Below are 27,932 nucleotides of genomic sequence, written 5' to 3' on the forward strand. Positions count from 1 at the left end.
AAAAGATCACAAGATCTGATGTGATAAAACCGTTTATTTTGACATACAGAAACACATGGTTATAATACTTGACTCAATTCAATTTTATGCATAAAAACAATAAAATCAAACTCATAATGAAAAGGATGGATTCACCGAGTGGTTAAATAATAATATAAAGACCTTAAATAAATATGTTATGATTAAAACAATTTAAAATTAACAATTTAAAAAAAACCCAAAATTTAGTTAGTTTCACAGCAATGAAATAGAAGGCGCTCTTTACTCAGCTGTTGTCACCATCAAGTTTTTGCTAAGCTCGGTTATTTAGTTTCTCAATCAGACTTCATGTAATGTGTTTAGTTAATTTGTTTTATGTTGATATTAATAACAAAATCTAATTTACCATGTTTAAAAGTTTTTCTAAATAGTTTGATCTTTGAATGATTTTCACCTTTTCAATGATGACTTCAACGCTGAAAACTATTGTGAGCAAGAAGAAAAAGCGTTACCAGGCTAATGGATTTGACTTGGATCTTTCATGTAATTATCACACGAGCAAAAGATTGAAAGAGTACATTGTAGTAACTATGCATGCTTGGCCTAGCTACTCTTTTACTCTCATCATCAGTCTTAGTATCGTCTTTTGTTGATTCGTATTTGCTTTCAAACTTGTCTCTAATACTGTTCTACCCCTTTACTGTGTTTTTTCCTATTAGATATCCTACCTAACTTAATTGCTATGGGGTTCCCAGCTGAAAGGTTTGAGCGTGTTTTTCGTAACAACATTGAAGATGTTGTAAAATTTATGGAAGCCAAACATAAGGATCACTATTTTATTTACAATCTTTGTTCTGAAAGGAGCTACGACCATTCGAAATTTCATAATAGAGTGGCTGTCTTTCCAATTGATGATCACAATCCCCCTCCTTTTGAATTAATTAAACAATTCTGCCAAGATGTTAATAGATGGTTAAAATTGGACTCTAGAAATGTTGCTGCAATTCATTGTAAAGCAGGTAAAGGTAGAACCGGTGTTATGGTCTGTGCATATATAATTCATACAAACAAAGAAATGGATGCAGACTCAGCATTAAATTTATATGCCGAGAAAAGGACCCACAATAGAAGAGGTGTCACAATACCAAGTCAACGGAGGTACGTTCACTATTATGAAAGGCTAGTCAAAAGTGGCAATGAATATAAGAAAACTCCACTTTACCTTCGGTGTATTCGAATGGATCCAATGCCACTCTCTCTTAAAACAAATTTAGCACCTTCGATAGTTATTTGGGAAGGTAAACAAATTGTTTTCAAAGGATGTTTACAGTGGAGAAGATGGCAAGACTCTGGTATTTATGGAGAATTTCATTCTCCACCAAGATTGAACGGTGACATTAAAGTGGAAGTTTACAATGGAAAAGTTGATTTCAGTGCAAATCATAACAAAGTGAAAGGGGATAGATTATTTACTTTTTGGTTTAATACTTTTTTCGTGAAATTAGAATCATCAACAGTCACCTATACTTCAATACCTTCAATACAAACACCGTTGGCAACAAATAAAACTAAAACACTTAACATCTCTAAACCTGTACCAATCCCTTTGTCAACAGATCCTAGTAACACTTTAGGCACTCCATCAACCAATAATGGAAAAGTTCCAGGAAAATTTAAGGTAACCTCATCACCACCGTCTCCATCATCTTCTCGATCGCGGTCACGCTCAACCACAAATTTTTTCGTAATGATGCTTAACAACTTGGAGAACTCAACACCTCGCGATGAAAATAAATCATCAAGTGCTTCCTCTCATATTAATTGTGGTACAATTTGCATATCACCATCATCAAATCTCACTTCCAATTATAACTGTGTTACAATACCTAAAGTGAATGGAATTGCATTCAACTCTATCTCAGATCAATCCTCTTCACCACAAGCAACCAAAGGGAAACCATCGATTTATAACTCATCTTCATCATTCAACTCATCTTCTATCGACCCCAGGAAAAACTCACTTTCTGGTTCAAATACAAGTGAAATATCTCAAGAAGATTTCACTTTAAATCTTAAAAGAGAAGACCTGGATAAATTAAGCAAAAGTCTCAATCCTGATTTTCAAGTTAGTATAATTTTCGATTATCTTTTTTGACTCTTTCTTCTTTTCATTTTGTGTGATATATTAGATGGTAATTCTCCAACAATCAATAAAAATATTGAAATGATATTCATTATATCATCTTTCATCTTCCATCTCTTTTTTGCTTTCCTTTCTCATTCTCACCTTGCTCACGCTCTTATTCATTCATTCTGCTTTTTCTTCTTTTATCACCTTGTTCTTTGTCTGTCTTTCACATATTCTCTATTTAATTTTCGATAGTGATAATGACAAATCTAAATTGATGGAAGGGTAAAAGAACCTTCATTTCTTTTAAAATAAATGATAAGGTAAAGTTGTATAGCTGGATTGCGATTCTCAATGATATTTGATAAAAATTGCACAGTATTACAACTATGATTGAGGATTCTCAGTTTCCATTCTTTCAGTCTTTTTTTTTCTTCTCTGTCTCTCTGTCTTCACTAGATTTCTGTCTGTTTGTATTGTGTCTCATTCTTTATCTTTTCGTGCCTCTCATTTCACCCATTCTGATAATATTCTCTTTTTTTTACCTATTCATTTCTCTTATAGATTATGCTACAATTCAATGAAAATTTAGAGCCTAAACAGAGAGCCCATTTAGAGTCCAACAACCTGTCGGCCAATAGTTTAGCTATTCGAAGAAAATCTTTCCACACATTGGATCGTGGTCGCTATGAACCAAGCAAAAACGAATTCCTCTTGGTCAACCCTGAAACTCTTAATGGACCCAATCTGCACCGTAGTTTTATCGCTGACACTGATCTTGTAGTAACTGACGGGGATACCGGAGAAAGTGATGATGATTAAATGCCAATTAATTGCGGGAAGAAACATCAACTCAAGTAAAGATGAAAATGGCAAAAGGAGTAGTTTAAGTTCAACAAAAAACTAAATCCAAAAGTAAAGACAAAGGAAGTAAGCAAGGAACTGTTGAATAGCCAGCGACCTTTGAGATGATAGCTATATTTTATAATTATATTTCAAATATCTACTAAGGATAAAGTGGATGAAACAAAAAAGTACAATCTTCATCTTAAACAAAATACATCTTGTAATGGAAAAAAAATATCGAAAATTTGTTGTGAATTTCATCGATCTTACTCTATATATATATATAAAAATTTCTCTCTGTCCTTTATCCTAAATCTTTTTCCTTCCCCGTTCAAATTGCACAGTCTTGACCTCTCTTTTTTTGCCTCTCATTTTTTCCTCAATTTTTCATTATTTGGCTTGTCTGTTATATTTCTATCAATTTGTTATTTTCTTGCTTGATTAACGCACCTTGTCATCATGTCCAATCTAGGCTAAACTTCAAATTTTTTGCTCTCATAGGTTTTTTGTATACTATTCTATTTACCTCACTTTGGCAGAAATTTTGACAAGATTGTGCGATAACTTACCATCATCTCTATCTTCTGTATCTTCCTTTATCCTTTCTCTCTCTCTCTCTCTCTCTCTTCCTAAGTATCTTGTCTAAACCCTTTTTATATTTTTTCCTTTCTTTATTGCCCAGTGATTTTCATCTATTCGCACTCGCCACCATTTTCACTGTCTATCTCTGTAATTCTGACTTTCTACATCATTTTCCTCTCTCTTCTCTCTACTTTGTTACCATATTTCTTTACCCTTTACCCCTATTTCCCTTAGTTAGGGGCAAACAAATTATAAAATTGTTCAAATTACAAGTTTTTTCACTAATTAACAGATCATTATGTGCTCACCAAAAATAGTTGATCTCAACTTATTTCACAAAATTGTCACTAAATTGTCATGGAACAATTTTATGTTTGCAAACTCAAATCATCTGATTACGTTAAACGATTAAGAGGAAATCGGTTAAAGGAAGGCAAATTAATCAGGGAGGAAATTAAATGAGGATGGGAAGTAACGAGTAAAAAAAGTTACTATCTGTTCATCAGTTTCAAGATTAGAGTAACATTTCAGGTAAAAATTGTACTATCAAACTGTTGATCTGTATTGTGTATCGACAAGTACGTACAACAGTTACACATTTGATTTTACCCAAGAAAAAAAAACCTCACTTGATAATAAGATAAATCTAGAAATCTTAAAATTCATACAACTCTTGATAATGTTAGTAATAATAACTTGTCTGCGTAACTAGACAAATTAATTACAGATAGTGGTTAATCTTGTGATTATTTTAGTTACCGGAAGGGAATATAAAATTTAACTTATTACTAAATGCAATTTATTTGTTAATTGATGATGGAAGCAACCTATTTTACAATGATTTTACATGATAGAATATCATGAAAAATATCTCGTAATGAAGATAAATTCAACTTTTTTGTCATTCTTGCCATTATAAATAGGATGAAGTAAAAGGGAAAAATCCTATTCATTAGCAATACTTGTAGCACTTGTAGTGTTCAGCTTTATCATCCGATTAGATTCACAATTCGCTAATCATTTCTACTATTAATGTAAGATTCACGATATTCAACTTATCGATTAAACTATCAATCAGGTTTCAGCTGAGAACCTAAAAAAAATGACAAAACATTGACATGTAATTGATATTTTTGTCGATAGTTTTGCTCATGTTTTTTAAGTCAATTTTCATTTTTTAAATATTTTTTTCCAGTTTTTGTAAAGGTTATGCTTTTGATGTTGAAAATTGACAAACCAATGAATTTTGATAATAGATTTGTTCATTTGATTGCTTACTGAATTTGATTACGTAAGATTCCTGAAATTAAGTTGAATTATAAATTTGAAGGTTAAGAGTTGATCAGTAAACCTCTTTAAGTGTAAAGTATTGCTTGCGCTTGTTACTATGTTAAGAGACTCTAAATTTTCAATTAGCATGGTTAATTAGTTGGTAATTGGGTGACAGCAATAATTGTCTTGATTGACTGATTTCTGATTGTTACCAGACTTGTTCACAAAAACTGAGCCATTTAGATTTCCCTTGTTTTTTCCGTTGATCAGTTAACGATCATAATACCTGTTACTTATAATGGATGGTCATTATTGATTTCAAGGTTTAATTTAATACATTAAGATTATCATTGAATGCTTGGATCGCCTTTTCTTCATCAATATTCAACATTTAATGGTGTGAAAGCTGATTTCTGAAACATCTAGATTATATTGTTTAGTTGATTTTTCAAGTTATATTGTAAATTTGCATTTCAACTTATCCAACTCATTTAATAGTAAATGTTTATGGTTTTAATGGATAGTAAAATAACAAATTACAATTTGATTGTCCAGCATTATCTGTAGAATCAAGTATTATCAGTTGAATATAACATTAAGTTTCATTTTACGATTTTCACCATTTATCATTTGCTAATCAACTTTTATCCTCATTTTTCTTATTGGTGGCTTTAATACAAGAAATCATAATTTGCCAATTGTATGAATATATGATCTTAAAAAGTCTTGATTTTGGCTATTTGGTTCCAGCTATTATAATTGAAATTATTACTTGATACCAGATATTTGATCAGCCCTTTTAGGTCTTAAATATTCATCTAAACTTACTTAATAGCAATAAATTTCCACAATTAAAGTGCACGCTGGGCTTTTCTGCTTTAATCAGTTGAATAAACTGCAATGTAAAAATGACTATTTATTTTGCTTCATGTGAGCTATTTGTTACTCATTATGAGTTTAACTGAATCATTATATATTTAAACTGTTGATCTATTTGAATAACGAAATAAATTGTTTTCAATTCATCAAGAAACTGAGTGATCAGTTTTATAAATTTTTCAATTTTATGCTTTAATTTAATCATTGTTTAAATATTGAGAATAACTTTACTTGAAGTTGCCTCTTTCATTTTAGTTATCTCTAGTTTATCCGGAATGCAATAGATGGCTATATATTTATTTATCATTATTTTTCTTAATTTTCAATCATTTTCTCTCGATATTTTTAATTTGATAAATTTCATTGAGTAAATGATAATTACTTGTGTTTAAGTAAATTGCCAATTTATTATTGGTTAATTTAATAGTGGATATTCCTTATCTCTTCAACCAATTCAAGCCTGATTATTCTTGTTTACATCTTTTTCAACTCCACTACATTGATCTGTGGCATCTAAAATTTAAAATTTACTAAACCTTTTTTATTAATTTAATATAAATATTTATATGTTTCAACAATTATATTAGTTATTTTTGACTTAATTTTTGCAACGTTTTTCAAATTATTTTTTCTGTGCTCGAAAAGAGTTCGTTGATGAATGGAAACTTAAATTTGCTTAGGTGAGTTTAACATGCTTAGTACTAGTTGTATGGCTTCAACCATGATTATTACTAAACTTGATCAATATCTAGTTTGATTGAATAACTATTTTTTCCGTTTCCTTTTTAGCTGTAAAAGTTTTCTTCGTCTTCGATAAATCCTTACGAGTTTCATTTTTATCCATTTTGGGCTTTCATTTTATATCTTTCTTACATGGATGATCATCTCTAACTCAATCCTGTTATCTTGATAAAGCTTTTTATAAACATTCAATATATTATAATAAAATAGTATCAATGGGTGATAATTTATTTGGCGAATTTTTTCGCTCATCAACAACTTCTTCTAATTCTGCCAGATTACAAGCCATTTGTGCCATGTTCACCTTGATTCCAATTTTGATATTCATTTCAAATGGACCAAAAGTAGCTTTAGCAACTCAAGAAGTAACTGTTTACCGAATGAATCATCATGATTGGCTTGGTAATCCTTATGGATCAAGAAGTTCATTAATGAATTTGGAAATGAGAACTGCTGCAACTCTATCACGAAGTTATGCAAAAAAGTGTCTTCTATTGAAGATTGATGAAATTATAAATTCAACAGAAAATTTTGAAGATTTTATAACAAATCCAATGGTTGGTGGTATGCTGATCATAATTCCTGATTCATTTGCAAAGATTGGAGATGAAAAACGATCCAAATTATTAACACTTGAAAAAAGTTTAAATTCTCGTAGTTTTGATATACCAATATATTTCGTAAAAGAAGACGCTAACTTAATTTACATGTATCAAGAACTATCGAAAGAATCTACAGACGAAGCAAAAACCGATCAATTTATTGGTGCCGATATATTAAATGCCATAACGTTAGATGGTTATCAATTATCTATTTCTGGTCCTCCACCTAAACCTATCAATGAACCAATAATCACTAATATTGAAACAAAACTAGTAGGAAGTAAACCTGATGACCAATCAACTATCGTTGTTGTTGCCCATAATGATGCTTTCGGTATTTCACCTGGACTTTCCTTTGGTGGCGATTCAAATGGAAGTGGTGTTGTGGCTTTACTCGAACTTGTCAGAATATTCTCTAAACTCTATGCTACACGAAAAGTGAAACCGTCATTCAATTTAGTTTTCTTACTTTCTGGTGCTGGTAAATTTAGTTATCTTGGTACTAAAAAATGGATTGAAGAACACATGGATATTAAAGAATCTGGTCTACTTGGTGATGTTCAAGTATCAATTTGTTTAGATTCTCTTGGTTCTTTACCCGATAATTCAATATATGCACATGTACCACGAGTTCCCAAAGAAACTACAACAACATTCAAATTATTCAATCATCTTTCTGAAATTGCATCAAAAAAAGATATAAATGCTACTTTTGTCCCCAAGAAAACTTTCCTTTCCGATGATCTTCTCAATTGGGAACATGATCGATTCATTCAAAGACGAATACCTGCTTTAACATTATCTTCATTACAAAATCCTAAATCACTGAGTCGTAATAGTATCATAGATACAATTGATAATGTTAATATTGATGTTCTAACTAAAAATATTGAAATAATCGCTGAAACTTTATATCATCTTGTTTTCAATAATCATCATCCAGATCAATCATCTAATACATTTAAAGACGAGCTTGGTGGTGGTGTGAGTAAACAATTTATAAATTCAATGTTGAAACAAATCACGAGTTCACCTAGGAGTCAACAAATGCTGTTAACAACAGTCACTGGATCAACTTATAAGGTTGCACCCCTGATGTCAAACTTATTTGCCGTTTTGAAGAAATTCAGTAAAGATACTCGTTATCATCATTTTAAGTTGGATCGAAAAGAACCAGAAGTTGTCTTTTACGAGCCAACCTTATTAATTACAAACATTTATAATATCAAGCCAGCAATTCTGGATCTTTTTCTGTCTTTAGGAATTTTTTCATATTTGGGAATTCTCTATCTATTCTTAACCAATTTTGAAACTATCTCGACTCTATCCTTATCATTTCCCGCTAATCTATCACGTTCTCCTCCACCTATTCTTTCTCGATCTCCTCTGTCTCCACGATCCCGACGTGCCCGATCTCGACGAACTCCAGACTGATTACGTGATCCAGATGAGTTTGAGTTATTGATTGATCTTCCTGTATTAGACCCTTGGATTCCACCAGTTCCTGTCCTATTAGTGTTATTGGTACCGTTTCCACGATTAGCTTGTGATCTTTTCTCTTCAACGTTAAAGCGATGGTCATCAAAATATATTGGCTGAGGAATGAAATAAAGACAATGAAAAAAAATTAGAAATTAATGTATAATATTAGAAAATAAAGTAAACTTACTTTCATTGAAAGAATTTTCTTAACAATAGACGGATCATCAAATGTCACAAATCCATAGTTCGGGGTTCTTCCTTGTTTTTGATTAGTTCTATTTATTCTAACATCTATGATATTTCCGTACTTAGAGAAAAAGTTACGGAGTTGATCTTCGGTTATGTCCTGAAGTAGATTACCAACAAATACTTGTTGTTCATCAGAAAACTGTTGCTTTCGTACCGAAAAATCACCACTAGAGTCAGCTTGGGTCAAGTCATTGTCATTACCAGGAGTAATTTCGCGATTTTCATTGCGAGTTTTCCTTCCTTGTTCACCTCGAGATCCACGATTTTTTGTTTCTCTTTGATTATTATTGTTCATAGGTTTACCAACATTAGCACTATTGCTAGTCTGCTGATGGTTTGTAGTTGGTAGAGGTGTTACAGAAGGACCAGTTGATTGGCTACTCTCGGTATTCTTGTCATTGGACCTACTAACGAAAAGAATCAATTAATTGGATGTCTTATAATTCATGAGTCGTATTTCGATAACTATTATCAGATATAGATAAGAATCGCTCATTATTACTCAGTTAGGGCAAGTCTGAATTCTTTGACTCATCATGAAAGACGAATATAGTGCGGAAATTACACTTAAGTAATTCACTCACCAATTTTTATTTTTAAAAGTAGTCACACCAATTGCCCCATTGTTAGAATCGGCTGGTTTAGCAACCGAATTATTGGTTGTAGAAAATGGAGGCGAATGAAGGATATTAGCTGCACTGCCTGGATTTTTGCTGACCATATTTGCATAAGTCTTGGGCTCGTTTGCGTTGCCACTCTCTTCATGAGTGGCTTCGAAGTTCTGTTCTTCTGAACCATGTGACCCAGAGCTATCATTGACTAAGCGATCTTCTCCTTCATTATAACCTTCATCAATATTGTTATTGACGGGAAAGTCGATTTTGGGTTTTTCTACTACTACTGTTTCGACTGGGATTTCAACAGTATCTTCAATGTGTGGTACATCACTCAGATTACCGTTGATACTCAACTCAGGATACTTGGGTACTTCATTGTTAGGACAACTATCATTTGCGCTTTCAGGGATAACAGGACTGTTGAATTGTTCAACAGCTGATGAAGGAGCAGGAGGATTAACTGGATGAAGCGATTGTTGTCCTTGTGGGTTAACGGGCGACGATTGAAGCTCAGCACTTTCTTTACTAACTTCATCGGTCTTCTCTGACTCACAGATCTCATCGTCATCCTGATCTTGGTAGCGAAAAATATCTGTTCGTACGTAGTAGTTAGTTTGAGACCTGGGTACCAACACAAAAGTCTGTAAAAATCTCCTCATCGGCTGCGAATCATTGGAGAGCTCTCCGATAACCTATATAAGCAAGAAAAAAATGTTAGAAATAAGCAATTCTGATGACAAATGGGGTTGTATGGAGATTGGATAAAGAAAAACAATTCTACAAAATTGTAATGACTCGATAATGCAAATACGCAATAAGAGTCGAACGAGATTGTTGAACTGAGTAGACTCGGGGAAGTATGAAAGAAACATGTACCTGAATGACTACACCATTGCCGACAGTCTCAAGACTATCAACGTGAATAATCTTGGTGTGACAGTTCTTAAAATTGAGCGACATTATTTTCTTATAAATATTCTCTTGACCATAGACCGGACTTGAAGGGTCTTCGGACGAACTGGACCCGGCATGTAATAATGCCGATTCATCACTATAAAATCTGTAAAAAAAAATCAAGACATAATTAGCAACATTCTCAAGTAGTGATAGCACTTCCATTGCGAAGTTAAAGCCATGAGATTAAATCGACTAAAGATAAATTTGAAAAAGATCCAACATTGATAGGAAAAATCAAGAAAATTGCTAAATTTGAAAAAGTCAAAAACAGTCTAAAACCTCTCAATGTGCATCTGTGAAACTAGCCTCCAACTCTAGGAAATGAATGAAAACTGATGGTTCGAAGTTGAGTTAAGCAAATCAACTTTCAAAATAGGCCTGCAACACGGGAATATTTGCATAACATGAAGTACACTATGAGTAAAGGTGAGGTTATGAATCGAGCTACCCACTTCCTCTCCTAGAATCAATGCGTGAACCGAGTGAAAGCAAAAAGAGAAAAAGAAAGAGCTAGAAGAGAGTAGAAAGAGATAATCACCTCTCTGTACCTTTCTCGCCTTTTCCTCTTTGCATCCCTATCTTCCTATAACCACCCTCTCATACAAATTAGCCGGATTTCTTAAATTCATGATTTCACGCACTCATCGCAAGGAATTTTCAACTGATATCTAATTATGAATCTCTTGAAGTCAAATTTGCAATGGAGCGCACCCAGAATGGGTATCACTTTTCAACACCAGATACAAACCTATGTAAGATGTGCGGGCCGGAGTTTAACATGGTATAGTATTGTCTGACGAAGGCTCTGCCAATGGCTTGCGGATTAATTTCAGGAGTGGAAGTCGATTTGGGATCAGCATCGGTAGAGATAGTAGATAATGTTGTTGAGGGAGTTGAGGATGTGTTGTTGGGGGTAACACCAGGAGACACATTGGTTACTGGTATGGCCGCTGGTGAGGCGTAAGAGGCGCTTGAGGACACATTGGATACTTTTGTATTCATTTTAAACACAATTTAAGTTAGAAGAAATAATATAAAGTTGTTAACCTATTAACAAGAATAAACTAACACAATTTTGGTAAATTAATCAAAATTTTCAATTTCAATTGATTTTCAGCAACTCGCACAATTTTACTCTCACTCACCCTCTCTCTCCATCTCACTCTTCTTCATCTCTTTCTTCTTGCAGAAATCCAAAGAGTATCTGCGCCATCTCGGGTTCAAAATAAAACCAACGAAGAAGCGCCTTCTAGAAAACATTCAACACAATTTGCTTATTTCAATGAAAATTAACGGCCAGATAATCCTTAAAAATTATCTTTTAGTGACCAATGAAGAAGAGTTGAAACAATAATAACCAATAGACCAAGTGACCTTCAGGTTAGTTTCCTGGCAACTCCTAAAAAGATAAACATTTTTCCCTCAGGCACGCAAATGGTTAAAGCTTTTACAACTTAACTTCAGTCCTTCTCGAAGGAAAATAATCTGTCACTTTAAATGTGATAAAAGATAAAAGGTCAAAATTTAAATGTAAAGATATGAATAACATACTGGACCAAAGATTGAATTGTTTTCCTTTGGTCCATCAAACAATCTCTCCAAGATTCATTGCTATCTCTATCAGATTTGGTCAACACTTTTGAACGTCAATATTTGTTCCAAAATCTAAATATTATTGCTTTTAAAATTTGTTGCAGGTTAAGCTTAAGAATATCTGAATCTGATCAAATTTTTAATTTGGTATAAACACTTAATTTCATTTTACTAACCAATATGAAACGAAATTGTCAAGCATTTCAGATTTTTCTTGCACTTAAGGCTAACAATTTTCAGTGACATTTGAAGTACTTATCTCTGCCTTGGTTTATCCTCTTATCTGTCTAAAAGATAAGAATTTTAATCTTAATCGTGTATTGTCTTCCATTTTCAGTTAAAAATCTTGAAACTAGGAGTTGACTGAATATTTTCAATGTTTAATTTTTTAAATCAAGTTTTTAGTGTCAGTTGTATTTCAATAAAGAGCTGCTCTCTACTGATGAATTATAAAACTAACATTTTTATTCACACGCTTATCTCAAATTAATTTTATTGCTGGATAATTGTGATAAATCGTCTCAAATTGTTTATTCATTCAATGATTCCTTTGATTGTGTGTTCATTTCAGTGCCTCTTACCAGAACTGTAGTCTAATTAGTTAAACAAAGTAATGAACAACATCAATATGATGGTATTGAAATGAAAAATTGACACAACACTCAAGTTTCATTGTTTTTATTTGTTTAACGAGATTTATTTATTTTAAGTTTAATCTTTAACCATTCTTTAATTAAAATGAATCTAATAGATTCTCTCATTTCATATTAATTACATAATCTCAATCAACCGTTATGTTTACAATTTCATTTTCACACCGGACTCAACTTGTTGCTGTTTTATCATGGACTTTGGAGTATTAATTGCACCGTCTGTTTCCAAGTTTTGTGAATCTAACAACACACTAATTGCTGAATGATTACTAATTTACCAAATTAATATGATTTAAGCTTTGATAAAGGTTTGGATTAACCAACACAACAATTGAAAGTTCCCTTAACCAAAACGATTGTAACTCAAAGTAATCAGTAGCTAGAAATTTTCTGGTTGTGATTATTGTAAAAGTCTTACCCATTAAGTGTGACTAAAAAACCTTCACATGCAAAATTGAATGTAAAGATCAAATGTCAACCCAAAATTGAAACCAAAACCATTAAGATTGGTTATTGAAACGACAAGTTGAAAGACTTGTCAAGAATTGACTAACAATAGCAAAGATGAATTAAAAGCCGGAAAAAATGAAATTAGATTTAAAATGAAGATCTTGACCAAACTGTGATGGTAAAGGCAATGTTAACCCAAACTACCAGGGAAAATGTACCAAAACCAGGAAAAGGAATCAAGTGATTCTAAGATTTTTGATTAAACAAAAGGCCAAAGCAAGGTTGAAGGTTTGAAGCTGATTTTTACGATCATAATAAAGGTAGAAAAGTGATTTAATATTTGGATCATGAAAAGCTGGAAAAAAGATGATGAAGAAAGGAAGAAGATATAATGTAGTAAATAGTGGAAGAAGATATGAAAAGCAAATAAGGTAAGAGAAGATGAAGAATGATGAGTAGATTGGAAGAGGTAATCATGATGATGATGAGAAAGAGAGTAAAATGCAATGTTGCAACAACAATGATGATAATGATGATGAAGATGAAAAACCTTAACCTGGAAATAAGTCCCTCCCTGATTGTTCATTGACGTCAACCGAATCAGCTGAGCTCGTTGACCTAGATTCCGATTTCATTGAAGCCAATATGGAGCAACTGGGAGTGAGAATTGAAGGAGTTGAATGAGATGATGAAGATGATGAGGATGAGGATGCAACAAAAGGGATTCTCAATGGAGTTGAAACTTAACGAAAAAGGCTTTTGCTTGCAAATAAAAATGATAAGCATTCTCATGAGATGAACATGAAGATGAAAAACTTTCACCTTATTTTATGTAAACATTTTTCCTCTTCATTCTCATCTTTAGCTTTCCTTTAATCAACTCCATATAACGACAAGGATGCTGATGATGATCAATTATAATTGTAATCATTTATATGCAAGGTGAAAATGGTCGTTTAAATTATCACAAATCAAATGTTGAATCGCTTCTGGTTTGGGTTAATGCAATTCCAATGGCAACTTGTTGTTCCCTTTACCCAAACAACCATTTGCCAAATTTAGACACAATTCACTCTCAACTTGGCCTTATTTCTGTAAAGGTCAACTTTGCCTCATTTTTGGTCACAGTTTTCATCAAAATCAGTGAATCCAAATTAGTCAAAACAAGATTTGTTCAGTTGTCCATTAAAACAATAACAGTCTCTCACAATAGCAAGTTTAGTTTAGTGATAGTCAATGGATTCTTAAAGGTTGTCTTATGTATTTTCGGCTAAAATTAAATTAATTTTCCAGTCAATTTTAGGATTATATGCAACTTGAATTAATTACTTGAGCTATTTATTAACAGGCTCGTCGGAGGGTCCAGTGAGGAGCGGAACCAACCAAATGATTGAAAATCACGGTCAATAAAAAATCCTGGTTTACTTTTTCTCTAGCATTGTATCAATTTCAATAATGTGAAAAAGTAATTTTACAAGCATTTCTCAGCTGATAAAAATTGATTCAAAACTTAGGGATGAAAAAACTGATTCGTCGACCATTTCTCGGCAAAATATATTTCACTTCAATCGATATATTTCACTTTAGCCAACTTGCTTGCGGTTAAACAAAGTAAGCAAGCTTTTCGTCAACAGCAAATGAACTAGAACTATTGTTGTTTCAAACCTTTAATTCTTGACAAACACCAATGATTTTTCACGAATATCAGATATTTTCAGATTTTGTCAATTATGTGGATCTGCATTAAAATGGTTGAATTATGCTTGTGAGCCAAATCAAGCTGGCATCATTTATTTGCATGAAAAATACCCAAATCTTTGCCGATCATACCTTATTACTTGTGTTTAGATGCTTGGGATTGACGAATTGATTTTCATTCAATTCGATTGCAATCCGAAAATGTTTCGATAATAATTTTGATCAAAATCTTTTTTTAGTGATTCAATGTGCGATAAAAGTTTAGGCAAACGATATGAAATGGCAAGTTTTTCCTGAATTTTCCTCAATGAAAAGTCATTAATTAAATTTTAATCATTGATAAAACTAATTCTTGAACTTTTGTCACATACTGAAATAATAATAGTAATAATGTCTGGGAGTTAAAAAACAAATAACTAATATGATCTTAAGTAGTTAAAGGGCCAAGAGGAGGTGCTTGTAATGGTTGAAGGGGAAAAGGCAAAGTCTATTTTTAAGCATTTCTATTTTTAGATATAAACATGGCGATTGACCTGAAATCATACATAACCTGCATTCAGTTCCTAATCATCCTTTATCATCTTCTTCATTCACACAATCCCAGGCCAAAGAGAGACTACGTCACAACGAATCTATCTTCATCATCATCATCATCATTTCATCTCATCATTTTGACTCCCGGATTTCATTGATTCCAATGAGAAACAGTGAGAATGGTTGGAAGCTTCGAGAGGTCACAGGGAGTGTTTCGGAGTGAGTACGATAATATGTATAAAAAAAGGGAGAAAACAAAAGAAGATGGTAAAGATGATGATGATGAGAATGATGATGATGATAGAGTAAATTTGAGACGATTTGATTAGATCCTTACGACACAGAAAAGCATAACCCATCAAATAGACTCTTTATCCTGTGGCCTTGCATCTTCATCTTCCTCTTCCTTCCTCTTCATTTTCATCCTCCCCCTTAACTCCCATTTCATTGCTTCTCATTTATCGATCGATATAAAAGTAGGTTACAACCGATTTCCAGGCTATGACCTCCATGTTACACTTCTAGTCTCAAATATAATGTAAAAATATATAAAGACACTTAGATGATTCCATTGAGAAGTTGAACAAGTTTTTTTTTCTTCATTCGCTTCATCACAGTAAAATAATCAAACAATTTTGTATCCACTAATCATTTTCCATAGGATCATTATTATTCATTTATGATGCATCGGCAATTTGGTTTCCATTTCTGGTTCATTCCAATGTCAATGGGTTTGAATTTTCAGATTACAACCAGGATCAGGTTCAAATCAGAGCTAGAATTGTTGGTTAATTGAGGAAATATATTTCTCGAAACAAGACCTTTGTATCCAGAGAGTGAAAAGCACTGGTCAACCAGATTTACCCAATTTTACCAGGTTAACCAAATCAAATAGTTACCACAGCATTTACCTGAAATGATAAAGAAAATCTTAATTATTAGATTTATATTCAATAAGATTAAATTGAAATTATTTTGTAGCTTTTGTTTGATTAATATCGACTATCATCTACCATAATTTGTAAATAAGGTTTAGTTCAAAGGTTTCATCTATTTTTAGCTACATCAAATCATTTTTAATTCTTCGAAGGTCATTATCCATTAACAATTCAACTTATCGATCAATTTATATTGTAATATTTGTATTCTTTGAAAGTAGCTATAACAAGTCATCTCAGAATCGACTGGTTCAGATTTTGACCAAGAAATATATTGATGCATTACTTAACTGAAGCTTTTAAATTTACCAAATGTTTCCAACTCTAAGTTTGATATTATTACATCATTTGGTTGGATTAAAATCAGGTTGGTAAGTTGGTTGAACTTTGATTATTTACATTAAATGGAGTAAATCATCTCGTTGATTATCAAAGATAATCAAGCCTTTTCCTAGTCCAATTATGAAAGAAATCATATTAATGCTTAAGATGTTGATCTAACGGTTATCAGTTTGATTATAAAATGTTGGACAAACAGTCAAGTAGGCCTTCTCCAAAAGATACATTTTTTCACCGTTCATTAAATGCCAATTAAATCTGAAAAAAATAAAAAATAAGAATGAAATCTCTTGAAATTAAAATGCCATAATTTACATACATTGGAATGGCTGTGGGTAAACAGGATTTAGCTGAACCATTGACGCATCTGGATCCGTCCTTGATCTAGAACTAGATTTGGTTACCATGATTAGAGTCTCTATGGCGGCATGATTGAAAGAACCACAATTTTTGAACTGAATGATGAAAAAAATGAAAGTAATTTACAGAAGGATTAGGATTGCGGATAAATTAAGTAACGTCGTAATCAATATTAACGAAGTTACGGTGTTGAAGAAAAAAAACAAAAGGTTATATTTGAAAAAGAAAAGTTAATGAGTTAATCTAATCTTGTGCTCAAGATTGAGAAAGAAAAAGAGAAAGAGAGGGGAACATGTAGATTCATTTTCAGATAAAAATTGTAATATTGTAACTTGAATATAAATCCGGATAAACGGTTGAAGAGCAGCTAACCTGATTTAATCGGTTACATTCTTGGCAATTTGTTGACTATTTCTTAGACCAATCTTGCCCTTAGCAATTAATTTGTTGAACACAACAAATTTATAGATATATTTTTTGAATGAAACAAATGGGGTTAGCCCATAATGTTTTCACTGTGCCATTGCCAAGTATCAATCACACTGTAAAAACATGTTAACAATCTTAAGGTTTACCTTGTTTTTCAATTCAGGTTCATTGGGTTCAATCAGGTATTCCAAAAATTCCCCTCATAACTCTTGATACAACCAGACAGATTGAAAAAAGGAGAGATGATGATGATGATGATGATGATGATGATCGAGTAAGCTATCTTTCAATGCAAGTCCAGTTCACGCTTTAAGTTTACTGTCGTCACCTTAAAGGCATAATCCATGCAGCATCCGTGTTATGATTTGAGTCTAAATATTTGAAAATAAAATGAAATAAAAAATCACATGATTAGAAAATAAAATTATTAATAACTGGGTTGAACCCCAATATTCTTAAATTATTTATGTTTTACCTCCTTATTTACATTTTGATTGTTGTCAGATTTGACAAAACTTACATACGAAAAAAATCTTTCACAATTTACAACCTTAGATTCCTAATGTTCAGGTTTGCACTCAGAATTAATATCAAAGATTTGTTGTTCATTTGTGTCTTATGGCTAGACTTTTCAATTCTGAGATACAATTGAAGTGTGAATATTCAATTAGTCTATTAGTTAGTTAGTCACAAGAAATCGAGAACATAACATTGCTCGTCTTAAAGCATATCATTGGGCAGAAGAGAACCTGTAAATTGTACTGTTTACAAGCATCAATCAGAAGTTGATTCTGGAAACAGTTTTTGGTTAGATTTTTTTATGGTTTACCAGTTTTGTTCTTGTATAACTGATAAGATATGTGTAAGGGAAGATACCATCTTAACGAAAAAAAGCAAATAATTATGAATGTAGAGTTCGCCATAATATTTGGAAACAAATCCAAAAAAAGAGAGGGAAGAAAATGCATGAAGAAAGAGAGGAGAGAGAGAGGATGGAAAGAGAGTTAAGAAGAAGGGGAAGACAGAGAGAAAGAAGATGCCGGGATGTAGAACAAGATTCAGAGCAAGTTTCCTAAAATAGTTTAGCATTGAATCGATAACCAGACCTAAAAATACTTACTTATACTTTCTGCGAAAAGCTATCATCTCCTTCTTCTAGGTCGATAATCGTCCAAGGCTGAGATATTACTGGAAACATTGGTTGAACCCAATTAATTTAACCATATTAAATTAGTTTAGTTTCCTTATTTTCCTTTACCTGTCACCTTATTTAAAAAAAAATGCACAACGAGAATTAATTAAATTATTTTCTAATGAGCGCCATCTAACGCCCTTTCCCCATTTTCCTCCCGCCCATTTGGTAATCACCCGCGCTTATTAAGTAACCAATAGATGGCGTTTAATCAGAATCAGGTAACCGCAGGTAAAATGGACAAAATGATCTGAATAATGAATCCTTTTCATGAAGAAGGGCAGCCAAAGTTTCAAAGTTAAAAGTTAATGGTGAACAATATACAATGGAACTGAAAATTTATGAATGAGATCAGAAAATGTAACAGAGAGAATGAGCAGAAAGGAAAGATTTTATGAATGGAGAGAGAGAAAGAAAGGGCGAAAGGTCGAAATCAGTAAATAGTTTTTCTTTCTTTCTTCTCATCTTCTCTCTCTTTCTCGTACTTTTTTATCTCTTTCTTTTTCTCTCTCTTTTTTGCTGCTCTCTTTTATCTTCTCCTTCTCATGATTCTTCTGTAAAGATTCAGGTTCTCCTCACTCTTTTTGAGTCATATTAAACATAGCAGATCAGATCCACAACAGATTCATAGGAGCTTGTATAGAGATTGTAGGTTAACTGCACAACAGAAACTCCAAACTTTACATTAAGTTACTTTAGTTGTTTTAACTTCTTTTTCTTTCCTTTTTCTAACTCTTTTTCTCTCCTGTTTTTTTTTCATCATCATCATCATTAACAGCATCATCATCTTCATCATTACCATCCTCTCTACCTATTTTCTCGTTTCTCTTTCACAGCACTTGGTGTTGCCTTGGCTGTGTTGTGTTGTCTGCTGGTTGCTGGTGTTACTGTGGTGTGTCTGTTTGTGCTGCCTGCCACGTTGGATATATGCATCACATCGTAACAAGGATCCAACAAACAGACCAGGCCATTGTGATCACGTCCACTCATTTATAACTTATCCAGTTTTCATCATTCTTTTGTTGGGAGATCAAATTAAATTATTATCATCATTTAACAGACCTTCAATCAAACCAAACCAAAGAGTAAGAAAAGTATTGAGTTAACTTTGTGTGAACCAACAAGTGAAGATAAAAAGGAAGTAAAGAAACTGGCCTTATATAAAAATATGCCTGGATCCGGAGGTCACCGTAATATTGGTAATAATCCAAGTGGTGGCGGTGGCGGTGGAGGAGGAGGCGGCAGTGGTAGTGGTACCAGTGGAAGTGGAATTGCTAGTAGCAGTGCTGCACGTCGCTCCGATTTTCCACTGCGTATTCTTGTACTGTCAGACATGGTTGGAGCTATTATTGGACGATCAGGCAACACTATTCGTTATATTACAGAGGAAACTCGAGCTCGTGTTGATGTACACAGGAAAGAAAATTCCGGTTCAATGGAAAAAGTTATTACAATTTATGGTAGCCCGGAAAATTGCTCCAAGGCCTGTGAAAAGATTATGGAGGTGATGCAAATGGAATCTGATAGTACCAATAGAGGAGAAATACCGCTTAAAATACTTGCTCACAATAGTCTAATTGGCCGGGTAATTGGTAAAAACGGAGCTACAATCAAACGTATTATGGAAAGTACTAATACAAAAATAACGGTATCTAATAACCTCCATGATGTTAACTCTTTTAACATGGAGCGTGTGATTGAAATACGAGGTCGTTTATCTGATATATGTGCCGCTGAACAAATGATCAGTAATAAGTTGAGACAAAGTTATGAAAGTGATTTAGCTGCCATGGCACCGACGATGCCAATGTATCCGGGACTTCATCCAATGGCAATAATGTCAACCTATGGATCAGCCGCTGCCGCTGCAGCGCACAGTTATCATCCTCCCGGCCCTCCAGTTCCTCCAGGTCCACCGCCACCTCACGGAAGAGGTTCTGGACCTGGTAGTGGACCTGGAGGCGGTGGTGGTGGGGGCCCAGGAAGTGCTCACCATCATAGTGCCGGTGGACCAGGTCATCATCATCATCATCATCCTTTAGGTCCTCATCATCCAGCGACAGCTGGACCTGGACCTGGACCATCATCATACGGTCTCTATGGTAGCCCATCCTACATACCTCCTGTTATGCCTTATGGTACACCACCTCCTCCTCCTCCATTGCCATTAGCGGCAGGTCCCGGTGGGTCACCGTTATCATCTTTGACATCAGAGCAAACCAAGGAAACTGTCTACTTGTATATACCTAATGCCGCTGTCGGTGCCATAATTGGTACTGGAGGTAGTACCATTCGAGATATGATCAACTCTTCTGGTGCAAGTATTAAGGTTGCTCAGCCTCCCAAAGATGAAAAATCTAGGCAGACGCCACCTAATGATCAACAACGACAGTCTTTAAGCCAAGAGCCTCTAGCTCAACCTGAACCGACACAGCAGTCCTCAGAGACGCAACAACAGACGCAACAGCAAGCTCAACAACAACAACAACCACAATCACCTTCGTCTGTACAGTCGTCTTCTTCCTCTCCCTCTCAAGTTTCCTCTCAACTGCCATCACCTTTATCGCAAACGTCTGATAATAGAACGAATGAGAGAAAAGTAACCATAGTAGGGACGCCTGAGGCACAATGGAAAGCTCAGTTCATGATATTTAGGAAAGTTGGTTATGAAGGACTGTCGGGTCCTCAGGAAGCTGCTTTGAAAGTGGAAATTATGGTTCCTTCGAACCAAGTGGGACGTATAATTGGCAAAGGTGGAGTTACTGTTCGCGAGCTTCAAAATTATACTCATGCAATCATCAAATTACCTGAAGAAGGACAAAATAGTTCTTCAGAGGAGACACCAGTCCATATTATTGGAGATTTTCTCGCCACACAAGCCGCTCAAAGGCAAATACGAACATTGGTGAACAGAGGGAAATATACCAATAGTCGAAAAGAGACTGGAGATCGAAGTGACAAAAGTGACCGGGGTATTGAACGAACTGGTCGTGCTGAACGAACTGACAAAAGCGCTACTGTTGGTGATACTGGACCCGTCAGTGGTGACGGTGTTAACTTAGAGAAGAATACTTCGAGTCATCAAGTGTGAAACACTGGATTGACTGTGACATTGAGTTATCTGTTTCTAATCTCTTTTGTCTGTCTTTTCTTCAATCTATCTCTATTTTCTTTTTCCTTCTCTAATTGTCTGAGGTCAATTTTATTGATCAAATTTGTTGGAGAATCTTTTGGGAGTGTCACCTCAATAAGGTATTCGGGGCAAGGCGCGGTTGAGTGTCTTGACATCTCTTGACCAAGTTTATCTTTCGTTTATCTCTGTATGTACCTCTCTTGAGGAGTTAATCTAATTGCACGGACACCTTATAAAACTAAAAGATGCTTTTGATACCATTTAAACTAATCTGTATCATTGTTTATTTCAATTCGGATTTCGCGACATTCGTTTACACATTGTTTAGCCGGTAACTCATTTTTATTCCAGCATTTTAATAATTTTAAAATTCTTACTCACTGGAGGATATTGGCTATCTGTAGCTAAAAGATTCCAGTTTGACCGAGTTCGGGCCTTTTTATTATTTATCCATAAAAGGTAATCAATTAATATGAAAATTATTTCTCAGAAAGGAAAACGATTCATCTAATGCCTCTAAATACATACTCGGGTATCAAATTGTAATCAAGCTTGAAACCTATTGGAAGCATTATTTTCGAAATCATTAGATCTAGTTGATAAACACACTATCTTTTTGAGCCAGTGTTTCAAGCTCATTTATGATTGTGCTCAATTCTTAGTTTTTCATGATTGAAAACAAAATGGACTTCAACTAAAGAACGTTAATTTATTTGTAGCAATATAATACTCGTTTAGGTACGAACAGTATAATGTCTAGATAAAGTAGTTAATAAATCTTATTATAAACTCTATTAGCGAAGCAAATACATTGATAATTATTTCCGCAAAACTTTAACAATAATCTCTAATAGATAGAGAAAGAATTTCATCTGGGACAGAATTGAACTTGGTATTGCAATATTGGATGACCATGGGAAGAAGAGTGTCCAGAACGAAATTTGCGTTGATAACTATTAGTTTTCGTTGACTTCTAAAGTTATCATCACGTAAACACTTATCGATATGCCTCATATGAGCTTTAAAAGGGGTGACCAGTGCATTGACCATTAATTTATGAGTGAATAAAGTTGATAATTTAACCAAATCACGTAAACAATGAAGATATGATTTGGCAAAAGATGTTGTATTACTTGTAAGTGAAAGGCGACATTCATCGTAAACAAAATTCTGAACATTTAAATTACATTCTTTCATTTCTTCCAAAAATTTTGTCATAGCAGCTTTGTTACCAAAATTTTGAGGAAACCATTTGTCGTTTGAACATCTATGTTTAATAGCTTCCATTAATTTATCCCGTGATTCATTGATTATCTTTTCAATTCCTGGTCGGAGGCGTTGATCACAATAAAAAACTAAATCTATATGAACATTAGATCTTAGTTTTTTACATTGATGATTGACTATGGCAATACATTCAGAGGCTATTGATGGAGGTACTTGAGTTGTGAAAACATGACCACAAAATGAATCTAAATAATGTTTCAGCTTTTTCTTTACCCAAGATACGAGACATGCCATGGCTAATGAAAGTGAAAATCCACTCATTTTATCATTCATATTGTTTAATGATATACTATCAGCAGAGGATAATGTTCCAGTTCCTGATGTTGTATTTGCCAGACCAAAAGCTCTCTGAAATTCTCGACAACTTTCTTGGATATTTGTGAAAAAAACTGTACTCATACGTTCAATATAAGGCAATGTTGCACCTTCTTTCTTTTGTTGCATTAAACAATATCTTAGAATAGCACTTCTTTGAGCCAAAAAAAGTTCAGTTGCCATTGAAGAACGTCCTAATCGAATTAGAAGATTAACTGCTCTTCTAGCAGCACGAGGTCCATTTTGCATTGGTCTATCAGGTACAATCTCTAGTTCCTTGGAAACCGCTTTTATCAAATCTTCAATTTGACCATTTATTTTATTCTTTAAATCTGCCTGTGATGGATCTTCACAAAATTTTGGATACAAGGCAAAATGATCATTAAATTTGTGTACCAGATTAACAGCATCCTCAAAATTTCGCTGTGCAATACAAACATCTAGATCTTCGGATAGTTCAATTAACCATGTTGGTGCCATTTCAGAATCAGATTGACACTCCTCCTCTAACATTTCAGATTCACCAAAATTAACTCCAATAGGCGACATACATTGGTCAATTTTATCAAATGAATTAGATGTATCACTGGTAAATGAGCTTCCCATCCTTCCAGGAGTACCTGGTTTACCAGTTGTACCTGAAAGTCTTCGGTCATCCATATTATTAATGGTCAGATCTTTTTTATCCATTGAAGATGATAAAGGTCCCTGTCTGTCACCACAGATTGACATCTCTTGTAGAGAGCTTATTAAATTTTGTTCCTCATTAATTAGCTGAGATAATGATGACATTTCACTTTTAAGGAATGATATTTCTTTAGATGTTTCAATAAAGAGTTGATAATTTTTGTAAACATTTTTCTTAAGCAAAGCATTTGTTTCTTCACACAAATTTTTTACTTTTTCTCTTGCTTGTTGTAAACCCTCAACTCCCACACTGGGTTTAGTTAAAGGAAGCTCAGTTAAACTATCCAACATGATTTTGATCCAAAATAGATGTCAATATCAATTATTTTAACACACAAAATCAGTTAAATCATCAAAGAAATAAAGGTAAATAAAACAGAGTCTCAATAATATTTCAGCAAATTTTACAATTAATTATATAGCTCTAAACATTGTCAGCTGATTGGTTAAATGTTGGTAACAAGGTTAGGCGCAAAATATGAAAATGATTAACTAGCTTATGTTACTATAAAATTTCCCTGATTCGATTCTTGTCTGTCAGTGGAAACTTTCCATGATTAATTTTTAATATTTTAATTATAATCGAAATCTCTAATATAATTATGCTGGAAATAGATTTTAGAAAATTTGTTTTCTTTCAACAATAGTTAATTTATATTCAGTTACAAATGGGATTTGTACAGAATTTTAGTCTTGACGTATTCGCCTTCACTTGCATAAACGACTAAAAATTTTGGACCAAGTTATAAAAAATTTTGATTTTTCTAACACCATTTCACAATAAAAATTGAGAGAGTGATCAAGATTATATATTACCGCACACATTTACAGATTTCAGGATTCATGGACAGACAATACAGAAAATTACGAGTGAATGGCTATCAGCACTGGATTCAACATCAAGGCATTGACATTATTTTTGTTTTTACAGAAACGAGAGTCGAGCAGAACGTATTGCTTAGAATGTGACATGTCTTCACGTTTAATTTTTCAACTCTTGAACAATTTACATACAGCAAAACCTCGTATATTTTGCCTTTTTTGAGTGTGGACATCTAACGTTCAAAAAAATAGAATGAGCAAATTTTTAGTTACGGTGACTGTAAATTACAGTCTCTGAAAATAAAATTTGCTCAAATGAGTCAAAAAGTGAGCTCATTTGATTGTGAGCTACTGTAATTTACAGTCAAAATAAGTAAAAATGTGCTTATTCTATTTTTTTGAACGTTAGATGTCCGCACTCAAAAAAGGCAAAATATACGAGGTTTGAGTGTAACGCAATATTGGAGATGGATGGCAGTTATTCGAAGTTACACACACACATAGGAACAGATATAGAGAGGGAAAGACTTGTTTGATGTATTCAAATTTTTGCTTCTGTATATTTAAACTCTTATTACTTAAATTGGTGCATAATAAGCAAAATCAGATGAAAGATATATCCATCAAAATTTAGTGTGCTACACCGTTGTGAATAAAATGTAAGGAAATATGAAATATTTTACGCAAAGTTGTTGCCGGATATGAGCTTTTCATTTTCTATAAAGATTAACGCAAATAACGCTAATTTATGTTGGTTCATCAGTTTTCTGTAAAAGACGCATTCTTTTCCTAATATAACCTTGCCAGTGAAGTAGCTGTTGATCCTCAATGAAAGTAGTACACGCACTTGATGACAATTCTCGTCTAAAGTGTTCATATTGAAGAAGATCCAAGAAATGAAGACACATCGGAAATCTAAGCGTTGAGTAAAAATAATAGACAGAGAAAGGTAGATAAAAACACACAATTAGACGCGAGTTAAATATTTGAAAAAAGATGACAGTATACACTTACTTCAAGTACTTGGCATATTCAGGTCTTTTCCAATACTTTAAGTATTTAAGGTAGTTAATAAAGGTTTTTTCTTTGAAATACCCTCTTTGAGCAAGAACTGTATGTACAGAAAAAGATTAGTCAGTAAAGCTCCAAAGACATAGAAACAGTTACTCACAATTAAGGTAGTTAGGGTTGGCAAAGCATTGGACAAATTCAAGTTCCACTTGGAATCTCATTTTCTGCTGTTCTTCTGTCTCTGAAATAGAAATGAAATTGGCTTTAAGAAACTAACCATTTTAGACTAATTTGCAATACTTACCACCTCTTGTAGCTAATGCCATCATGTAATTGTGATGCTTGTTGGAATGTACAGCAGAAATAATAAAAAAGATACACTAAATTACTAGAAATATTTAGAAAATTTGATTTAATTTGAAGATGAAACATACCAGAATCTAAAATCATGAAATGTGATAGCTTTCATTAGATGGCATTAGTGCAGCTGAAAAACAAATGCAGCGCCTTCAATGTCTTTCCCTAAATCAAAATAAATAAAGCAAAATTTACTTATGGTAACTATGGTAATCTCTTCCTTTGTTTATTTATCATTTTTTTGATTAATTGTATGATAAATTGTAATTTTAAACTTGACAAATGATTCATTTTTAATGTCTTAATTTTTTAATAATGTGCGTGCAATAGGATGTTTATTTGCTAAAAATTTAAAAATTAATTTTATTTTATTTTCCTGTGCAATTTCTCCATCTTAAATTTCGTTGATCAAATATTCTGTTTTGTTTTATAATCTGTTATGTCACAAAGAAAATAAAAAATTACAAGTTTGTGACAAATATCAAGAGATTTTCTTTCGACGAGGTAAATCATGGGAGGCGCAGTGAGTGCTGGAGAAGATAATGATGAATTGGTGGACAATCTTGTCGCAGCTAGAATAATTCGTTCTCAAGAGGTCGAAAAAATTTTCCGTGCTGTTGATCGTGGACATTATTATACAGATGATTTCAAAGAAGATGCCTATCGAGATACAGCTTGGAAAGATGGACTTCTCCACCTTTCTGCTCCATGCATTTACTCAGAGGTAATGGAGTATCTCGATTTAAAACCTGGTCTTTCATTTCTCAATCTTGGTTCAGGAACAGGATATCTTAGCACCATGGTAGGCCTCGTACTTGGTAAAACAGGTATTAACCACGGAGTAGAGCTCCATCAAAGTGTTGTTGATTATGCCTACAAAAAATTGGAGGAATTTAAAACCAAATTATCTAACCTTACTCAGTTCGAGTTTTGTGAACCGACCTTCATTTCTGGTAACTTTTTAAAAATTGATCCATCAACCATCCGACAATACGATCGCGTTTATTGTGGCACTGCTTGCACCGAGAAAGACGAACCTTACTTGAGACAATTCATTAAGATAAATGGTTTACTCGTTATGCCCATAGATGACCAATTAGCTGTGATCAACCGTGTTTCTGATACTGAGTTCAAAAAAAGATATGTATATGCTGTTAGTTTTGCAGCTATAACTCGACCTAAACCTGATGATGTTTTGATCAAATTACGTGAGTTAAATAGTTAAATGTCAATTTTTGATATAACTTCTAATTGTCTTTTTTTTTCTTCTAGCGATGATCGATCCTGTTAAATTGACAGAACTTTGTCGAAATAAAGTCAAAGGCCTTATCAATCTGAGCAGTTGTCGAGAAAACGAAGAGTGGCAAAAAAGTCCAGAACGGAGAATTTTAACCTACTACAATTTAATTGATGAAACTTAAAATTCAATTTTATATTGCTCAATAATTGATTATATCTTCTTGTATCTTGATTTAAATACGCTTCAACGCACCACAACAGACGTCTTGGTTCATATTAATTAGATTTATTTGATATCAAACCATACTTGATTAATTTCTATATTTTAAATTGAATGATATTATATTATATCTAAAGAAACTCACGATTGTGATTGGTTTAAGGACAAGTTTAAAAAACTTATTAAATTTAAGGTGAATGTTCATATATCTCACTATTGTCAGCATAAATATTTATTCCCGGATTTCCATTTAATTTAGGTAATTTGATCCCGTGTTTATTTATCTCGTTATTATCACGGAAAAATAAACAATAAAATGATAGAAATAAGAAATGCTTCAT

The 27,932-nt window shown here is 33.3% G+C and overlaps 7 protein-coding genes and 1 long non-coding RNA gene across 13 annotated transcripts; 4 read left to right on the forward strand and 4 right to left on the reverse strand.

Annotated features, from left to right (window-relative positions):
- Window positions 1-318: 318 nt before the first annotated feature.
- Window positions 319-3,849, forward strand: LOC107359492 (uncharacterized). The gene is made up of 3 exons (XM_015925975.2): window positions 319-522; window positions 699-2,104; window positions 2,672-3,849. The coding sequence occupies exons 1-3, from the start codon at window positions 423-425 to the stop codon at window positions 2,927-2,929; spliced, it is 1,764 nt and encodes a 587-aa protein (XP_015781461.1). The 5' UTR covers window positions 319-422; the 3' UTR covers window positions 2,930-3,849.
- A 2,793-nt stretch (window positions 3,850-6,642) lies between these two features.
- Window positions 6,643-8,162, forward strand: LOC107359384 (BOS complex subunit NCLN). Its single transcript, XM_089267387.1, has 2 exons — window positions 6,643-8,017; window positions 8,152-8,162. The coding sequence occupies exons 1-2, from the start codon at window positions 6,643-6,645 to the stop codon at window positions 8,160-8,162; spliced, it is 1,386 nt and encodes a 461-aa protein (XP_089123513.1).
- On the reverse strand, window positions 8,007-11,486 carry rin (ras GTPase-activating protein-binding protein 2). Of its 4 annotated transcripts, none has more exons than XM_015925982.2 (5): window positions 11,083-11,486; window positions 10,254-10,437; window positions 9,732-10,069; window positions 8,699-9,164; window positions 8,007-8,624 (listed from the first exon to the last, which is right to left on the reverse strand). In XM_015925982.2, the coding sequence occupies exons 1-5, from the start codon at window positions 11,334-11,336 to the stop codon at window positions 8,316-8,318; spliced, it is 1,551 nt and encodes a 516-aa protein (XP_015781468.1). In that variant the 5' UTR covers window positions 11,337-11,486; the 3' UTR covers window positions 8,007-8,315. The 4 variants fall into 4 exon arrangements, with proteins under 4 accessions (XP_015781468.1, XP_015781466.1, XP_015781465.1 ...); XM_015925980.2 differs by having other exon boundaries at window positions 8,699-9,167; XM_015925979.2 differs by having other exon boundaries at window positions 9,345-10,069.
- Window positions 11,487-15,828: 4,342 nt separating this feature from the next.
- Window positions 15,829-18,658, reverse strand: LOC107359496 (uncharacterized). 3 transcript variants are annotated; one of them, XR_016198888.1, is made up of 6 exons: window positions 18,449-18,591; window positions 17,804-18,207; window positions 17,475-17,699; window positions 16,859-16,994; window positions 16,492-16,797; window positions 15,829-16,173 (listed from the first exon to the last, which is right to left on the reverse strand). It is a non-coding gene; the product is annotated as an uncharacterized LOC107359496 (long non-coding RNA). The 3 variants fall into 3 exon arrangements; XR_016198889.1 differs by having other exon boundaries at window positions 17,849-17,965; window positions 18,449-18,587; XR_001568109.3 differs by lacking the exon at window positions 17,804-18,207 and having other exon boundaries at window positions 18,449-18,658.
- A 249-nt stretch (window positions 18,659-18,907) lies between these two features.
- On the forward strand, window positions 18,908-21,919 carry Imp (IGF-II mRNA-binding protein). The gene is made up of 2 exons (XM_015925983.3): window positions 18,908-19,168; window positions 19,299-21,919. The coding sequence occupies exon 2, from the start codon at window positions 19,689-19,691 to the stop codon at window positions 21,609-21,611; it is 1,923 nt and encodes a 640-aa protein (XP_015781469.1). The 5' UTR covers window positions 18,908-19,168; window positions 19,299-19,688; the 3' UTR covers window positions 21,612-21,919.
- Window positions 21,920-22,342: 423 nt separating this feature from the next.
- On the reverse strand, window positions 22,343-24,389 carry LOC107359499 (exocyst complex component 8). The gene has a single exon (XM_015925985.3). The coding sequence runs from the start codon at window positions 24,231-24,233 to the stop codon at window positions 22,488-22,490; it is 1,746 nt and encodes a 581-aa protein (XP_015781471.1). The 5' UTR covers window positions 24,234-24,389; the 3' UTR covers window positions 22,343-22,487.
- A 903-nt stretch (window positions 24,390-25,292) lies between these two features.
- On the reverse strand, window positions 25,293-26,221 carry MED31 (mediator complex subunit 31). The gene is made up of 4 exons (XM_015925989.3): window positions 26,080-26,221; window positions 25,936-26,016; window positions 25,779-25,875; window positions 25,293-25,679 (listed from the first exon to the last, which is right to left on the reverse strand). The coding sequence occupies exons 1-4, from the start codon at window positions 26,102-26,104 to the stop codon at window positions 25,511-25,513; spliced, it is 372 nt and encodes a 123-aa protein (XP_015781475.1). The 5' UTR covers window positions 26,105-26,221; the 3' UTR covers window positions 25,293-25,510.
- Window positions 26,222-26,349: 128 nt separating this feature from the next.
- On the forward strand, window positions 26,350-27,804 carry LOC107359501 (protein-L-isoaspartate O-methyltransferase domain-containing protein 2). The gene is made up of 2 exons (XM_015925987.3): window positions 26,350-27,340; window positions 27,405-27,804. The coding sequence occupies exons 1-2, from the start codon at window positions 26,644-26,646 to the stop codon at window positions 27,551-27,553; spliced, it is 846 nt and encodes a 281-aa protein (XP_015781473.1). The 5' UTR covers window positions 26,350-26,643; the 3' UTR covers window positions 27,554-27,804.
- The last annotated feature ends 128 nt before the right edge of the window (window positions 27,805-27,932 follow it).

The sequence above is a fragment of the Tetranychus urticae genome, chromosome 2 (assembly GCF_039701765.1).
Source record: "Tetranychus urticae isolate SD_2017Ah chromosome 2, NJAU_TeUrti_SD_1.0, whole genome shotgun sequence".
Classification (NCBI taxonomy): domain Eukaryota; kingdom Metazoa; phylum Arthropoda; class Arachnida; order Trombidiformes; family Tetranychidae; genus Tetranychus; species Tetranychus urticae.

What these genes read in the sequence shown, in the direction of transcription:
- LOC107359492 (XM_015925975.2), top strand. Translation starts at nt 423, where the DNA reads ATGATTTTCACCTTTTCAATGATGACTTCAACGCTGAAAACTATTGTG. An exon ending in ATTTGACTTGGATCTTTCAT is followed by an intron (nt 523 to 698) that starts GTAATTATCACA and finishes TTTTCCTATTAG; the next exon opens with ATATCCTACCTAACTTAATT. An exon ending in GTCTCAATCCTGATTTTCAA is followed by an intron (nt 2,105 to 2,671) that starts GTTAGTATAATT and finishes TTTCTCTTATAG; the next exon opens with ATTATGCTACAATTCAATGA.
- LOC107359384 (XM_089267387.1), top strand. Translation starts at nt 6,643, where the DNA reads ATGGGTGATAATTTATTTGGCGAATTTTTTCGCTCATCAACAACTTCT.
- rin (XM_015925978.2), bottom strand. Translation starts at nt 11,336, where the DNA reads ATGAATACAAAAGTATCCAATGTGTCCTCAAGCGCCTCTTACGCCTCA. An exon ending in GCAATGGTGTAGTCATTCAG is followed by an intron (nt 10,070 to 10,253) that starts GTACATGTTTCT and finishes TTGCTTATATAG; the next exon opens with GTTATCGGAGAGCTCTCCAA. An exon ending in ACTTTTAAAAATAAAAATTG is followed by an intron (nt 9,168 to 9,344) that starts GTGAGTGAATTA and finishes TCTTTTCGTTAG; the next exon opens with TAGGTCCAATGACAAGAATA.
- Imp (XM_015925983.3), top strand. Translation starts at nt 19,689, where the DNA reads ATGCCTGGATCCGGAGGTCACCGTAATATTGGTAATAATCCAAGTGGT.
- LOC107359499 (XM_015925985.3), bottom strand. Translation starts at nt 24,233, where the DNA reads ATGTTGGATAGTTTAACTGAGCTTCCTTTAACTAAACCCAGTGTGGGA.
- MED31 (XM_015925989.3), bottom strand. Translation starts at nt 26,104, where the DNA reads ATGATGGCATTAGCTACAAGAGGTG. An exon ending in CAACCCTAACTACCTTAATT is followed by an intron (nt 25,876 to 25,935) that starts GTGAGTAACTGT and finishes CTGTACATACAG; the next exon opens with TTCTTGCTCAAAGAGGGTAT. An exon ending in GAATATGCCAAGTACTTGAA is followed by an intron (nt 25,680 to 25,778) that starts GTAAGTGTATAC and finishes CTCAACGCTTAG; the next exon opens with ATTTCCGATGTGTCTTCATT.
- LOC107359501 (XM_015925987.3), top strand. Translation starts at nt 26,644, where the DNA reads ATGGGAGGCGCAGTGAGTGCTGGAGAAGATAATGATGAATTGGTGGAC. An exon ending in TGATGTTTTGATCAAATTAC is followed by an intron (nt 27,341 to 27,404) that starts GTGAGTTAAATA and finishes TTTTTCTTCTAG; the next exon opens with CGATGATCGATCCTGTTAAA.